The sequence below is a fragment of the Triturus cristatus genome, chromosome 9 (genome assembly GCF_964204655.1).
Source record: "Triturus cristatus chromosome 9, aTriCri1.1, whole genome shotgun sequence".
NCBI lineage: Eukaryota > Metazoa > Chordata > Amphibia > Caudata > Salamandridae > Triturus > Triturus cristatus.
Window position 1 is genome coordinate 282,969,836 of NC_140592.1, and position 18,026 is coordinate 282,987,861.

General features: G+C 41.2%; 1 protein-coding gene across 11 annotated transcripts in view; it reads right to left on the reverse strand.

Annotated features, from left to right (window-relative positions):
- Positions 1–18,026, reverse strand: part of MITF (melanocyte inducing transcription factor) — a 690,636-nt gene that overhangs the window by 209,316 nt on the left and 463,294 nt on the right. For all 11 annotated transcript variants that reach the window (XM_085624958.1, XM_085624950.1, XM_085624957.1 and 8 more), the window contains exon 2: positions 2,711–2,960. In XM_085624958.1, coding sequence (XP_085481084.1) covers positions 2,711–2,960 — 250 coding nt within the window. The remainder of the gene's footprint in view (positions 1–2,710; positions 2,961–18,026) is intronic.

Genomic DNA, 18,026 nt, shown 5'->3' on the forward strand with positions numbered 1-18,026 from the left:
CATCCCATAATGGATGCCTGATACATTGGCTTGAATAAGAAGAGCATTTATTTCTCTTTGATATCTGTTTTATATTACACCTTTGCCTGAATTTTGCTCTCTTGCAACGCAGGAACTGAAAAGGCAACTTCCTAACCCATATGTTTAAGTCTTTTAGTTTTATTAAAAATGGTAATAAAAGGCATATTTTTGGGGATGTAGACTCTTTCAAGTAGATTCATAGTTATTTGTTTAGCTACAATGGTGTGTGGTTGATACAGGAGGACATCTAGATTCTGAGCTAAATAAGAAATATTTGCCAGTCCTCAAAAATGAGAATCATCAACTTTTATCTGATGGCCTGTCATATCGTTGACGTTCATCACTGCACAGCAAGGGAGATGCACAGAAAAATGGTGGTCCGGAGAAACTTGAAGTTATAGTGTGGGATGAAGAAAGGACCTGATTTTCAACACTCTGGAACATAGGCAGAGAGGCACAGAATGGAGAAAAGAAGATTGGGACATGGCAGAAGAAAATGGTCAACGAGGAGTGTTGTACCCAAGACTGAAAAAATTGGTGCACTGAATTAAACAAGTTGATTTCAAAGTGTATTTCTCAGTTGCAGGAGCCGCAGCATAACTTGAAAAGCTAGAATTTGAGAGCACTTCAAATTGACTATGAAATTAAAGACAGGATTGAAAAACAAACGCTGAACTGAAATGTTTAATTGTGTGTAGAACATCACAGAAATGTCAACAATTAGGTTTATGAAGTCAAATATGACAGTGCTATCACTTGTTATATCAAAATCTGGGAACGTAAGTCAAATGCTCGAACTGAATTAATGTCCAATAAGCATCAACAGTTAGGGCACCAAAACCAGAAAGGCTATATACACTGGCTTATTACTCAGTTTCCCAACAAGCAGGCATTGTGCTCTATGGAATCTAATTTCTTGACAGAAGCATCTATCTCATTGCACAGTCCAACTCCCATTTCTCTATCCTGTGACCTCACCTGAATTTACTCCGCTACGTACTTTGGATTCATACGTGGCAACTTTATAGACCCCCATGCCCAATAAACTAATACAATTATTTCCAACTTCAAATCGAAGTGAGAACACGGAAGAGGTAGGTGTAAGAGGTTGCTACTCCTTCCCTAGAATACGTAATGCTCCAGCCAGCTGTCTGGTGCCCTGTGCTGGTGGTGCCCTCCGCAACGCAAAGGACTGCCTTGTTGGAGGATCAGCCCTGGGACCACCTTTTGAAACTAGCATGTGCTTCTTTTCTGGTTGATCAAGTGCTTTCAATCCCTGATGCATTAACTAGCCAGACAATTCATGTGGCTGCTCCCTTCTTTCAGCAACCTGTACTGATATGAAAAGCTCATAAGCTCCCAAAAGCAATTCTGAATTTAACACTATTTACACTGAAAAAACACAAAACGCTTAAGAATATGGTATTAAAATAAACACATCTGAATATTTTAGTTTGATTTCCTAAATCACTGTCAGATATGCACAACTTCATTAAGATCACCCATCTCCTTGCTCATGCAGAAATCTCGACTCATCTTAACTTCAGACCCAAAATCTCAGCTTCTCACAAATTTACCTCACTTTGCAACCTTAAAAAGAAAAAAAAGGTCCTGTGATCAACGTCAGTCCAAATGTAACCATCGCTGTGCTAGCAGTAGGCGTCATCCGTCCTATTAAAAACTTTACTGGACGCCCACAAAAGATACCACCTTCCAGCAGCTGGTAGAGCCAACTTTCCAAGGCATTGCCTCTTTAAAAAAACTGAAAAATTACGTTAACAATGAATCTAAATAACCCACAAAGCTGGCACACATAAAATCCAAACGAGAATGGAATCTTACGCAACTCTTTCGCTATTTAATATACATGCAAGTGATTTATTCAGCCTGTCAGTCATGGTGTATGTAGTGGGTGCACCACCTTTATTTCACACTGAAATTAAAGTGAAGACATCTAAAAATAGAACCACAGGGTTACTCTTATGTTTCGATTTGTAATTGCCCCTCTGTGGCTATATCCATATTTTAAATATTTTCGCTGCCTTTAATTAAAAGGTCCTGAAATCTGGACTCTGTCTCAGTGTGTGAAATCGGGTCTATTCTAAGCAGGTTACAATTTTCCGGTAATTAGGACGCTGCTGTCTCCCTGTAGAGTGCTCCTAACAAGCTCCCGCACTGTCTCGTCTAACAAGGAGACAAAACTAGTAAAAGCAGTGAACTCATTTGGGCAAAAAGGGATTAAATAAAGTAGCAAGCCGCACAAAAACTGGAGTCTCTTTGTGCGTTTCAGAGCCTTTCTGGGAAGATGTGGGTGCAAGATTTGTCACTCCTCTTCGGAAATAGTTTTATTTACAAATAAGTGGAAAATCTTGGTTTGAATCTTCAATTTAAGTAGGTAGTAAAAATACAAAGCCAAATCACAGCAATAATGTGTGTTCAAGTTGTAATATATGCACATTTGGTTCAATCCTTTTTTATTTTTAGAGTTAAACTACCACTTGAAAAAGAAAGGACATTTTATTTATTAGACATTTGGGTTAAATGCCAGGAGGTTCTCACCTCAGATCACAATGGTTATCCCTATGCATACATATGAGTTAAGAGTTGTTCACTGCTTTGGAATATTTCAGATAGAAAAAATGCAAACAAATAAACATGATGCATAGAAAGGCTGAGCAAACTCACATACCTTGAGAACCTCCATTGGTACCTGAGCGGAAGGGGGGAGGCTAGACGGGACGCTAACGTTGATGGCTGGGGTCTGACCGACTGGTACTCTCTGTTGCATGAACTGAGCCGCTTGCTGCTTCTGTTGCTGCTCGCGCCGCTCCTGCTGGCGCATCTGTTCACGCATGAGCTGCTGCCGTAGCAAGATCCGTGATGTCATACTGGAGGAGCTTAGTGGCGGCTTGGCAGCGCCAGGATGCTCGCATGAACTGCTGTGGGAAGGTAAGTGGCAAAGGCTCAGTTTCTTAATTAGCCAGAAATAGTGATAATGCAGACACAGTGAAGAACTTAGCTTGCTTCTAACAAGAGAAGGAAATTATGATGAGATGTGAAAAACACTCCACAAGCACAGCATAATTAGAAACTAACGGTGTTCGGAAAAAAAAATATTGCTTGAGATGCTCTTTGTATTTTGGTCTTTAGTACCATTTCTAAACTAATTTTAGTAATTAAAACATTTTTTTATTTTCAAAAAACATATTATTTCAATTAGTGGAAGGTGTACAAATGGCAAAATCTGTTGAAATTATTCTCTGGCCAGCACAACAGAGGTTTTGTGAAACAATAAGATACTGGTAGTAGGTATTAACAAAACATTATAAAGAGAACACATTTAATAGGATAGATCCGAGAGAGTTTGGAAAGTGGCAGATTAGCCAGGCAGGTCTGCAGAGACAGATGGTACTGAGAAATTAACAGGGTGGCACAGCCTGCTGAGGCAGTATGACTGAAGCTTTTCACCAACTATATACCTTTTGTGGAATTTCTCCGGGAGCCGAAGTAAGTGCGTTTACAGCCTTCTAAGTGAAGACAAATTCTGAGTTAATAACACAAAAGTGCTTAAATAAAAGTAGGGCTCCAAGGAAGAAAGTCCTACATTTAAAAATGTTGAAAGGCAACACATGACTCCATTATTCATCATCCATCTAAGTGCCTAAATTTGATCAATATTCTAAAGAGAAATCAGTATAAATCAAAATCAAAACATCTATGATAAACTTGAGCCAATCTTGTATTAAAGTATGAAATCAAGAGATCAATCCTATGTCACATAATAACATGATCACAAGAATGTGTGCATCAGTCTATACTAATATTCATAGTATAATTGTTGAGCCAAACAATGATATGCATCATTAAGGTCTTGTAAAATCTGGTATCAACATCGAAGAATTAATTGACCGTCTCAACGAGCATGACCTATACCATAAATGATCACTGTGAAAGATATCCTTCTATATAACAGATAACAAAACTCCATTATCCTAGACTTTAGTGGTGCCCATTCTTTCTCACTCATGTTCTATGACTTGACACATCCCATTCAAAATTCTTCTATGGACACCTTATGTAATTAGAATTTTTTGTTTGTTCTACTGAATGCATCTCCGTTATCCACTGATCTTTGCAATTGATAATATATGTTCCAGGGTTTCAGCCCTTGCCCTCCTTGCAAGTAAAAACCAGCACACAAAGGTAGATTTACAATGGGATATCCTTCTTTGGCTAAAAAGGCTGCTCCATTGAGTTACAGTGTCAGTGAGCTGTCTCGTTGAAGAAGGATACAGATATTGAAAATGGATTTATTGAAAGAGGTGTGACATTTGCACCATGCCTCCAGAAATCTGATATGAAATGTATGATGTACACAAACAATGTAGATTCACTACCAGTAAAAAACGAAACATGATAAATTGCAAACTTGTTCAAACATTGCCTAAGATTTAACAGCATAGTATTTATAGTATATACCAAAAACCCAGATTGAACATCACATCTAGTCTTTAACCCGTAAGCCAGTACATACATAAACACAAACTATGTTCAGATGTATTTCTCATTTAAGGCATTAACCAGTAATATGGGGGTACAAACATGACAGAAATGTTGGATTTCAATAGTGGGCCTTGTGGAAAAACAAAAGCACAATTTTGTCTGTTGGGATGATTAAACTGAATGGTTCAGGCTATGCATTCAGGCACATGTCCTGACTAGTTACAATTGAGAGGCACTGTGCATCTTTTCGGACACTCAACTATGAAAGCATGGTTACAATTTTGTTATTAATCATAACCGAAACTGCAAACAATATTGAGAAAGACAGTCCACACATAACTGTTGATAAATCAAGATACCCTTATTGTACACAATTGCCCAATCAATGGATACTAAATTATAATGGTCTAGCAGAGAAATCAATGACTTAGTAAATGTTGGGGTCTTTCTCCTTGTAGTAGATTAAAAACAAACCTTAGTGTCTGAACATGACATGCCTGAGGCCGTAAGAAGTGAGAAAGCAGCCTGCCATGCTTAAAGCAAGAGAATAAACGCTTGTACAAAAATAATTGTAGCTTCCTATAAACGGACCGATAGGCTGATAGTATTAAAGACAAATCTACAGAGTTAGTGTGTGGTCAGAAAGACTAGCAAGAAGAGTGCTGGGGAAATTTAAAATACACATAAAGCAAAGATTGATGATCTCGGAACACTAGAGTCTGTCTCAATCTTAATACTAAAGATGCTGACAATAATGGGCCAGCATCATTTGGCTGGATTGAGATTAATGTATGATGAAGTTCTGTGTGTCTTGGGATATGTAAAATGCAAACATCTTGTAGATGTAATTTATGATGACACTAAAGACAAGTTAAAGTGTGGCCTATAGGCAAAAAAAGCTACGAGGCCTACAACAGTGACATGAAAAGCTGTAAAAACAAGTTAAAAAAAAAAAATAAGTGACAAGAAAGAAATACAGCTGCCTCTGGCAGCAGGTATTGAGAAGCTACATCTGAGAGAAGACATAGTTGGGGAATTTTGTTATAACACCCTTGTACGGTTAAATAAGAGTAGACTAAACAGAAGGTTTCGAAATTTACAAAATCATGAATCTCTGGATGTGTGGTATGCTTCTCTGCACTGCAAGCAGCAATCTGTAACTGCTTCCCTGAGCTACATTAACACAGAGAAGAAAGTCCATGAAAGCAAGTGTATGTGATTCACCTACATTCCTACTGTATAAGGTTTTGCTCTACCCTGCATGAGTGTATCACTGAAGTGTAAGTTTAGAAGTGCAGAAAGGTGTGAGAAAAGCATCACAAAGAACAATTTTGGGTGGGTGTTGACCTCAATTGCACTGCATTTGCATGGCAAGTGGCATTTACCCACATATCAGAGACTACACATGCAGAAGTTAATCATTCTTCTTGTACAATCGGCAGACGTATGTGACACGCTGAATGAGTAATAAAGACTTTTTGCGACATTGTGAACTGTAACGTAATGTTTCTTGTTCCATGAATGTGTCACACAAACACAGAAAATGTTTTGTGTTCAAGGTCCAATACAGATGGCCATCAGCCCAGAACCTAAGAGGAAAGATAACAGGCTAGAATGAAGGAGCCATCATATGAACATGTGCCAAACAGAGATCTAGTCCGGCCGGGGATTTCTTGAAAAGGCAGGCAATAGTGCAGCACCAACCCTACAGATGCTCAGATTCAGGATTAAGGAACAGAGGCAGACATTGCACTTTCTGCAGGTGAAGCAACCTAAAAAAGGTCTATTTATTTGGCTAGACAAGCAGACAATTATTTTGCAGTGTGGTGCACTGCGTGTCCACGTTTACTTTACTGTCTGGTAAGTGAAATATGTACATTCAAACTGCAGACGCTGGAATAAATACACAGACACATATGAACAAACATAAAACCCTTGGAATGCCCTTTCTGGAATATATGAATCTCTGGATCAGGGCTCATTAGGACCCAGAGGATGCTAGCAATATATGTGATTGCATGTTGGAGGCATGTGTTAGTTTCCAAGTGTCATGGCCCCTCAATATTTATTTCCAAGGCATTGGTATATCTCCAAATCATGGGATCCCCCTACAGAATGTGAAGCGAGGCACCTTAGTTTCTTTACCTCACAGACATTTATTGGCCATGGGCTGAAAACCCACCCCCACCCCCAAAGGTTTGGACCCCACCCCCCATCCGAACTTCAGGGGCTGCAGGGGCCAAGGACCGACTTGAAAAAGCCATCTGTGGGAGAACGAATATTGTGTGGGAACTCGAAGCAGACTGCAGTGATACCAAGACAGACGTCTTAGTATTATTTTTGGAAAGATCAAACAGGGTTCCTGACCATACGACTTATTAAAAAAAAAAAAGAAAAGAAAAACACCATCCTGCTATTTAAGGCCTGTCAAGGAGAAACATTCCCAAACGAGGCTGATCCTTTTGATAAGAAGACTAATGCAGCTGTGGAGTAATCGCACTAATTAGCCGCTCAGGACCAGCGTTTGGCCGCTGTACTTAAAATAAAAACCCTTTCGCAATTAGCAGAACAATATTTTCACATCTCAGACGAAAACCTTACACGCTGGGTTTTTACTCCCACCCCTTCCAATTTTGGTGGACAAATAACATAACATATTAACGGGGCGCTAATTTCACCTCATTTTGATTCTCAAGTGTCGGAACAATGTTTTTATTTTAAGGTGCTAAACATTTAGGCTTTAAACAAATTATAGCTAAAGCAGCTTTAAATATTAGGACGAAACAAAAGAGCAGACAAATAAGGCACTGTCCTAAAGTAATTACGGATTTATCAGAATCGACTTCTATGCTAAGCAGATTTGTTTGGGTAACTACTGTCGGACAAATTCTTCTGCATCTTAGATTTTCAGATTTTAAGAATATGTACAAGGAAATAAGTCAACCTTTCTGAGTAACCCGCTTTACCTTCAGAAAACAGAATATAATACAAAGGAGAGAAACGCATATAACACTCCAACAAGCCCATGGGTCATATTATGTGATGGGCAGCTCATTATTCTGCCTCTGGCAGTGGAATCTACTCCACCACTTTACCACCAGGGGTGAAATTACCTCCAGAGGTACATGCATTACAACTAGCTGTAACTCCTGTCACCAGCAATCCAGAGGCAGAAATAAATACTGTCAAACTATATGACATTTATTAGTAGGTTCCATTGGGTTTCTAAGGTTTTCCTTGTAAAGGGTAATGTGGAGTTGTGTCTTCTCAATTGCCTCTCATTAAAAGGAGTTCAAGTTCGCACACATTTGCCCAGTTATCCGCATCCCCCATTTAGAATCCCTTTTCAAGTTTGACATACAACTGAACTTCTCACATTTAGGTAAAACATTAATATTCTATACACTATAGATAAAGAAAGGGTCTATTAGCCAGTGTCCATCCGCCATTGGCTTCTTTGGCTCAGGACTCTACAGCCGTTGATATGACAATGTCACTAGCATTATGGTTCAACCCACATGTATATTTTGTTCTCAACGTCCTTTCATTGTCTGGTCTTGTGTATCCTTCCACCTGCGATGCAATGCATGATGAACGATTTTACATGTGAAAAGCACGTGAACCATATTTAATTCGTTATCTCTATATATGCATTGTATACAGAAAACAATCTTTTTGAATGCAGCATTAACTTTCCATGTGTTTGTGGGTACTCCAATGTGAGTTATGAACTTAGCAGATTTCATAGTGTCAAACATAGGATCTGTAGACGTGGATTGTAACGTGTAGATGGCACAAAGAGAAGATCGAGTGAAGATTTCTATGAGGCCGACCTGCTTTCCGGTGACATCGGTGTCTAGTGAAAGGCTGCCCGTCTCTGGGAGGATGTTCAGGTTCTACAGACTATGAAACTGACAAACTAAAGCACATGACGTACCATTCACTGGTGGTCTTATAAAGTTGTAGTGACAGAAATTACCTTTTCTCTAGCTCTCTCTCCAATTCAAAGATCTCACTTTGGAATTCCCGTTGCCAATGGCCAAATGACAAACCTATAGCCTTTGCAAGTGCTTCTTTACAAATGTGCCTGGATCACAACTGTGATGATTCTGTCCACTTACAGCTGGCACATCCCCACTTCCAATACTGAGTGATTGTATAGAACACAACATTAGTCTTCTGCAGCCTTTGAAGGTGTTTTCTGAGATGAACAGTTTGTCCTTGAGACAGGGGATGCTGCGTATTCGCTTGCCTTGTTGATTTCACAATGAGGCTTGAAGAGTATGCCAGCATGTAGTGGAATCACTGCAAATTGATCATGGAAAGTTATTATGATTACATTTTCTTAAGGCCTTTAATGATTTTTCAGTTTTGTGGCATACTGCTGGGTGGGTAAACCAACCCTTTAATTCTAGAATACAGGGATGGCCAACCAGTAGATGTTTTCATTGCAGGCCTTTCTATTTACTCTGGTCTCAAGAAAGGTGCCAGGGCTCTAGAAAGACCAAGACTCTGAAAAGCCCACATTAAGTACAATATCCGCATTAAATGTATACAGAACTCTCAAGTATCCTAGGTGCATGTGTGAGTACCTTATACAGTCCAGGTTTTGTGCTTTACATTCTGTGATTTGTGGTCCTCCACATCTTTTTATAAAACAAGGACTACTTCCCAGAATGGAGGGCAAAAATCCTGGACCGGATGAGCTAATCCGACATGGACCTGGGAAACCTGAGAGCTCTGCTTTATGCAATTTTCCCTTTTATTCAAACACCAGAAATAACACTTTGAACTAAAAAAAAGAAGTTGTCGCAAATGCTTCTCTGTTTCTGTGTAGGATGTTGCATCTGTGTATAATTATGAAACGTTGGCTCAATCGCAAGCATCATAACTTCTACAGCATGTACTTTCCTTGCGTTATTAAAGCTTATAAAATAACGAGCCAAGACACCCTGCCAAAATGGAAGCCGAAATGGATGCCAAGAAGATCCTGTTATCTCTGAACCACAATAGCACAGGGGACTAACCCTACCTTGTGTTGCCAATAGGCACAATGATGAACCACATTTGAGCATTATTCTGTATCTGTCACATATATGATAAAGGATCCGGTACTGAAACATTAGAGGTAAAAAATGCTAAAAACGGTCTATTGAAAACCTGTTATCTTTTCCTGCTATATTTCCGAGCTGATTTCTTAAAGGAAACATTACGTGATAAGGATCATATATAATGCAAATATTGATCACTAAAACATTTCATTTTACCTAGAAATCAACAGCAGCTCAGGAAATATCAAAACAATTTTCCTACAAATGAATACTGGTCATCCTTAAACGATGCTTTAAAATTACTCCAAATCAATTTGCCTCTGTTGTTATCAGTGTTTCTTCATTATTACAAAAGATTAAGCTTTCAAATAAATTACTGCTTTACAGTACTTTGAGAGACCATTTTTTTGGGGGGGGGGGGCAAACAGCTGAAACACAAGTTCAGGTGTTAAACACAACAGTGGGAAGAAGCAATGAAAATGTCATAGAAGCATTCACAACTCCCACACACAATAATAATAAAATGCAACTGGAGCTGAAAAAACATCCAAATACTTATTTTGAACAAGCATTGGCAATGCCAAAAGGTCTGACTAATGAATGAAAGTGACTTTTGTGTCGTAGATTGGTCTAGGCATGCATTAGTTCATCGTGCTCTGCAACTCATCTTTGCACACATGGAACTACTCATCCATCCACTGACTCATTCTTGCATTCACAAAAACTCAACAACATATGAAAGCTAAAATAAAAGAATAAAAGCAGAAAAAAGAAAACCATAACAAAAGTAAACATAGCAGTGCTCATCTTGCAATGGTATTGTACTGTCGGAAAGTGGGTTTCAGTTGCAGTACCTCTCCCTACTTTTTACCTGGCTTTTGATGCAACTTTGACTGTAGAGTACTGGGTCCCTGCTGTCCAGGTTCCTAGTACCAGTGTTCTTTCCCGCAAACTGTACCCTGATTGGCACAACTTCAGACCCCCCTGTAAGTCCCTAGTCAATAGTTCCCCTGGTACCTAGGGCAATGGCTCTGAAGAGGGCCCCCTAGGGACCCTTCACCAAGGCCATGCTAACTGCTACTGCAGCCTGCATGCCTTCGAGCAGACAAAAAACGACAAAGTCGACATGGCACACAGCAAGTCGACATCAAAGCAGCACTACTTAAGGTATGGGTAAGTCTAGCAGGCCTAACAAGCCCTAAGGCAGGGTGCATTATATCTCAGGTGTGGGTATAACTGCCTGAGCAGGTATGCCCCTACAATAGTTAAGTCTATTCTTAAATATTGTAAGTGCCAGTGAAGCCACAGAGAGTACATGGGCTGCAAACTCAACAGATCGAGTTCCACAGCACCATTAAGGCTTCACTGAACCCAGGAGTGTTTAATACAAAACAACTCCTCTCAATAAACACACATTGACCCAGTGTTGGATTCATTGAAACATGGACTCAGAGGGCACCTCAGAGGTGCCCCCTGAAAGTCTACCAACCCCGGTGTGGGCTCTCCCTGGCTTCAGGCAGCCTGCCACCACCAGACATATTGACCCCTGGGTCGAGAGCCCCTGCCCTCTGAGCCCAGAAACAAAGCACATCCAGGGTGGAGGTGTCGCACCTCCTCCCCCAGAATGAGCACAGTGCTCAAGAGGGAAGCTTCAAAGGCCCTGCTGCCTTTGTACTGCGACCCCAGCCTCTGCTGCTAGCAGTAGATGACAGCTCCCGGTTTAAACACCCACTTTTGGCGGGGGAACCGGCGGGAAAACTAAGTTAGAATTGGAGGTGTGCCCCCTTTCACCAACTCCACCCCTCAGGTGCTGGATGCGAAGTTAAGCACCTTGATCAGTGCCCACCATCTTGAAGATGGGGGGACTTATCCAATCAGGGCTAGGCCTATCCCCCCCCACAGGAGGGTGATATAATAGTGGGTGTAGACACCCCAGGTAAGAGACCCATTGGTCCCTACCATTTACTCCCCTTTAACTCTCCTAAATCTAGTAATTAGGTGGCACCCCAGACCCTGAAAGCAGATTCAACGAACGCAAGAATATGACAGAAGAGGATCGCTGCGGTTCCAGAACTGAGATCTGACGCAAAGGGAACTGGCATAATCTCCTGCCACTGCTCAAGACTCGACCTCTGCAACCTGCTGTCCTTCCTGACACCTGTGGGGCCTCTAAGATACCCGAGAGCCCTCCAGCCATCTGCAAATTGCCAATAACCTCTCTTTGGGCTAGAGGTGCTAGTCCCCAGTGACCGCCGGTAAAGAAATACGGTGGTTGAGGACCAGCACTTGTGCCGACGTGACTCATAACTGTGAAACAAATGTAGCAGCAAGCCTCTATCACCTCACCTCAAGGGATGCTCTCAGCACAGTGACTGACGGGAACAGCCCAGCTCCTGATAGCCCGTACCCCCCTGCTGGTGGTCCCGACGGTGGAAGCAGAAACTCCGACATCCAGCATCCACGACATCTGGTACTTCTGCTCCAGGTACATCTTGACTCCCGTTGTACCAGAGTCCTGGGCCTGCAAGGACATTCATCCAGCTGGATAGGAAGACCTCCGACCGTCCCAGGTAGAAAGGTCCTCCGAAACTCCTGGGCGGAGTCCTCCTTCCAGCGACCGCAAGGGTAACTACGTCGTCGATATTCCACCATCCAAGTCTACACCTCCATCCCCGCAACCGCACCGGCAGGGCTGGGAATTCTTCCATAGAACTACAGTGATGTGCTGCCGGTGACTGTGACGGTAACTGTGTTGGCGGTATACTGAACTCCATTAAAGCTACATACCTCCCGGGATTCCTCCGCTGACCGCGATTTTAAATATTTGACGGTATAGACCACTGTGTGCCTAGACACTGAAAGTACTCCATACTTTGAACTGCATTGTCTTTTATTCTAACTACCACAGTATACCAAGTATTTATTGTAGTATTTTAAAACTGTACAAAGCATATCTCCGTTTTGAAGTCTTGCTTCTCAAAACATATATACAGAAACTTGTTATTTTTACACAAAATTGGTCTCAAATTTATTTTTGAGTGTGTCTCTCATTTATTTCCTCTGTGAATACAATTGCTTAACACTGTCCTTTGATAAGCCTAACTGCTTTCCTAAACTATCACAAAAAGAGAGTTAGTATCATCTACTTACTGCCTCTGTCTTCCTCTGGGGATATCTCGCACTCTCTACATAGTGTACTTCATTTTAGTACACTGTACAAAGAGGCATTTCTTGCATGTACCTAGTATGGTCATCTGGTTTTCTCGAAGAGCCACCTGGGATGCTGTGCACTGCAGATGAAATGAGCGGCAAGCAAGCAGCCCATTATCAATGCCTGGGGAGCTATCGTACCCCCTTAAGAAAAAAAACATAAAAACTGGAGATGCACAGAAATTAAAGGGAAACAATGTAACAAGAACATTGAAAACTAAAGGACTGGCAACCAGTGCTGATAGTAAAGCACCCTCATTTTCTGATTGATGTGAGCACTGTATCAGAAAATGGCATCATTCACAGGGCAATAGAGCTAATGACAGAACCATCATAGATCAAAGCAGACTGTAAACGGCACTCAGACAGACCAGTGGCAGAAGTCGAAAGACTCAAGGAACCCTATGTATCAATATAGATATATATTTATATACATGGATGTATGCATTATTTATTAGTTTTGTTTTTATTACAAGATCCTGGCAGACAGCTAAGCCTGTGAGACCCTATGAAGAGATTCTAGCAAGAATTATTACAGTGAAAATCTTCTACCCTTAAGGTTTGTCAAAAGGGGTAACCAATGCCAAAAGCCTTCCCTACAAAGGTAATGTTGAAGATTTCCTATAACAAAATACATGAATGTATGTCCTCTTCTTGGGTTACCTCAATCTCCTCATTTTCCTTTAAGGTGGTCTGCAGCTGGCATACCTCTTTGAAAGGCCAATCAGCAGTGAGGAAATTGTCCGCTTCCGATTCTGTATTCCCTGCTCAACTTCAGCCCTCTCTGGTTGCACATGCTCTGAAGCTTTGGAATGCTAACGCCTTCCATGTTTCCAAAAAGCTAAGGTCCACTGATTAGTATCCAAGATGTTGGGTAATTTAAACGTGGGTTTTGACAACCCTTGCAATCCAGACTCAGCCTCTTTGAAGAAGCAGTGCAGGTACAAGAGCTCAATACTTTTTTTCGTGCACTCATTCGTAAAGCCAGACTTTTGCTGCACCCCATTTTCTACAAAATAGCATTTATATGCCCAACCACCCCACTCCCTTTGCCATAGTTGGATAATTTTGCAATTCCCTTTCACATACTTCTATCACGATTCCTTCTGCCAGGAGCTAATCTTTGCTAGGTTAGGCCACAAATGGTCCAAAACTAGAAAATCTAATTTCAAGGACTCCCCAGCAATTTTCTCCTATTGAGATCACATCTGATATTTGTACATCAGTCACAAGATGTAATGATTGGCTAATTTCAGCAATTTACAGTATCGCCCCGCCCCTCATACTCTGTCTATGCCTTAGCAAGCACAAGGTTCAATGAAGAACTATTATCTGACAAAAAGCCATTATAAAAACTAGAACGTCTATGGCATCACAACTAGTTTATTGAGGCCAAATCACATTATAAATCACCCTTGAAAGACTATCAAAAGCTAATCCGCATCAATCAATCAATCAATCAATCAATCATGGGATTGTTAAGCGCAACTACTCACCCAAGAGCGTCTCAAAGCGCTGGGGAGCGCAGTTCCCGGATCTTCAAGGCTATCCCTCAAAGAGCCAGGTCTTGAGGTCCTTCGTGAACTTGGAGAGTGTTGGAGTCTGTCGGAGGTGGAGAGGGAGGGTGTTCCATGCCTTGGCCACGAGGAAGGAGAAGGAGCGACCTTCTGTTCTGGTCTTCTTGATGCGCAGCACCGAAGTAAGGGAGAGCTGGGCTGAGCGGAGGGATCGTTGGGGTGTGTGACACGAGAGGAGGTGGTTCAGGTAGGCAGTTCCGGTGTTGTGGAGGGCTTTGTGGGCATGGGTGAGAAGCTTGAAGGTGATTCTCTTCTCGACGGGGACCCAATGTAGTGTCCGCATGTGTTGGGTGATGTGGCAGTGGCGCAGTAGGTTGAAGACTAGTCTGGCTGAGGCGTTCTGGACGTTATCATAAAGACACATGTTTACACCAACCACATAAAACCATCTGGCCATCCACCCAGAGACATCTTTCTTTTTCGCTAAGGGCTTATGCAACCACAGGCATAGATCAGTTCGATCCCATTCTCACCCAAGCTTCGTTGAAATCTGTCTTAATGTTTCTCTAATAAAATCTCAGAGCTCCAAAACAAATCCCCCCCCCCTTCTTACTCCCCATGCCCAGTGGGCAATCCCTGGCAACTCTAGTGCACGACAGACCTCAGGGCAACCTTCCCCATGCCTGTTTTCACCTCTCTTCACTGATGAAACAACTTAATTATGCCCTCAGCTTTCATTAGTGACACATGCCCTCCACACATTTTGCCCTGGGTTTGGAGGTCCTTTAGCCTTTGATCACTGAGCTGTGTAATATTACAATATGTTCAGCCACTCTACCACGATCAGTGAAAACAAAAAAAACACTTCTGCAGATCCTAATATACTTATAAATACCGACCAATTTTTTTAATATCCTTTCTTTTCCAAGATCTTAAAGAAAGCTGCCAATAAGAAATTCTCAAGCTACTTAGAAGCCCATTGATATCACAATCAGGCTTTAGGCCATTGCACAGCACCTGAACAGTCTTGGTGGCAGCTACCTGGTCTAAACTGGATCAAGGGCTCTCATCCATTCTCATACTGTTAAATCTTTTGTCAGGGTTTGACACTGTTTGGCATGCTACCTCACAGGATAAACTTGTACCCATTCAACTCAACCACAGTCAACTGTGGGGCTCCTCAAGCGTCTTACATCAGCCCTGCTTTGTTCAATATTTATCTTCTTTCATTGGCTTCCCTGGCTCGATTTTTTGGAATTGAAATGATATCGTGTGCAGACAACACTCTCTGGCATCCCTGGTTCGGTCATTTGGATTTGAGATAATATTGTATGCACGCAACACACAAATCATTGTATCCTTCTGTGTATACCAAACTCAGACTAATTCTACCTTCAGGGTGTGCATGAGTGCAGTTGGTTCTCTGATGCAATCCAACTCGCTCAAGCTAAAAAGTGAAAAACCTAAGGCTGTTCTATTTGACCATTACACAATACTGTGGTCTCAGGATTGGTAACCAACAGAAATAAGCCCTTCCCCAGTCCAGTGACATCAGCAAGAAATATGAAACTTACTTTCAAGAATCAAATGAAGAAGGGTAGCTGGTATGTGCTTCACTATGCTGCTCATGCTGAAGAAATTTCTCCATCTGCTTCCAGATTCTGAAAAAACACCTTAGTGCATTCTATAATCATTTTGATACTGGAATATTATAGTGCAAAGGTTCTTCATCTTTTGGCTTCTATGGACCCCCGCTGAATCTTTAATGGAATCCCGGGACCTCCATTATTGGAAGATGGGGACACCCGGCCTAAGCAATTTCTATGATCTGAACTTCAAAACAATACACACAAAACATACAAAAAACTAGCATACACCAAACAAATGTTCAAATATAGAAATTGTAAGTTTAATTCACATTCAAATCTAGAAAACGTTTATACATTTTCAGTTTTGCTTCTCTATTTGTATATATGTTATTCATTTTAATATTATTTAATTTGGTAACAGTTGTGGACCCCCAGTAGGCCTCACGGACCCCCAGGGGTCCTCGGATCAAATGTTAAGAACCACTGTTATAGTGCACTTCATTTTGGCTTACCTGACTACCTCCTCTGCCACCTTCAAGTGGCAGAATTCAGCATCTCACCTCATTCTTAAACTACTTCCTACAACAGTGTCTTATCACCTTAAAACCTTACACTGGCAGCCTGTAAAGCCCTTTATATGGCCCATAAAGCAAATAAGGGCTCAGAACCTTCTTATCTAAAAAACATGTTCAATCTCCGTCAGCTATCATCTTAGATCCTCTAAGAAACTGGTACAGTTCCTTACCATCTACAAGGTGCATGTGGGAGAAAATTATTTTTCCTACCTTATGGAAACTCTCTAGAGCAAGCTTCCTTCTGATCTTAAACAACCTGGCTGTTCTAGTCCATCCTCTAGGTAGTTGTGACCTCCCACTCCAGTGCCTTTAGCCCCAACACCCTCTTGAGTTAATTGTATGCTTTATAAATAAATAAGTAATTTTGACCTTTAAATGCATTTCACTGCTCACACAAGTTCTGGATCCCACCGCTGAACATAAATGTAAGAAACTGGATCCTTAATTGAGATGGAAGGAAGTCCAACACAAGGTATAAAGCCTCAAACCTGTTTTGGTAAAACAGAGTCAATAATTTAATCATGGTCTCAACTCCCTGGTAGCTAAGGCGCAGAGCAGACAAGCTCAACTTAAGGAAAATGCATACTGTATTCATCAGTAACAAAACAGTTAGAAAATCAAAAACAAAATCAATTAAAACCTATAACCAAATTAGAAAAATGTTATGAATAAATATATATATGTATTGCTTTATTTTGGCTTCAAAGCCTTAAAAGCAATACTAACATCACAAAAATACAAGTCACAAAAATACAACAACTAAATGTTAAGAGTAAAATTATCCCAAACGACAAAAAAAACAATAGGGGAAGCAGAGATATGAATTTTTTAAGATTTCATGCAGAAAGCATCAATCAGTAGTCAATGTTCACTTTTGACCAGGACTAGGCATGCTCTCAGGCTGACTGAGATGGAACATAGGTTGGATATACCAAGTGGCAAATATTTTACCTTCTGACGTAGACTCTGAAACAGAGGTTGAAATCCTCCATCGTGGCAAGGTTGCAGGCGGTATCTGTTATAGTCCTCTTGAAGCCAGATAGACATTGGATGAAGTTCCAATGAAGCTGCTGGTTTTGCAGGGAAAACCTCAGATTAGGAGAACTTTAAATTTCGGAGCTTCGATGTCACTGCGTCGGAGTGATACTTTTTACACCTTCGACCAGACGCAATTTTTATTTTTAGACGTAGTCTTTTTTATGGAGCCCAAAATCCTCCAGCAGGGCAAGTCTGGAGCTGTATCCGATGAAGTCTCTATGAACTTGGACACCATTGCCACAAGGTCATGCTTACGCTCTGAAGTACCTGAAGTCCAAGTATTTTCTAAATCTCAACTCTTCAGCGTTTCTAAAGCAGCTTCTATTGGTCACACCTAAGGCTCCCAAGACCTTATGGGCAGCACTTATAGGATAGGACTCCCTGCAGCAAGGGACACCAGCATGATCCGTTTGGGCCCAGTTGCTACTGGGTAGCTGGGTACTTTAGGAAAAAGGACACTTGTAAAATCTTGCATTCCTTTAGTCACACAGGAGGTCAGCCACCAGGCCCTTGGGAGTCCTC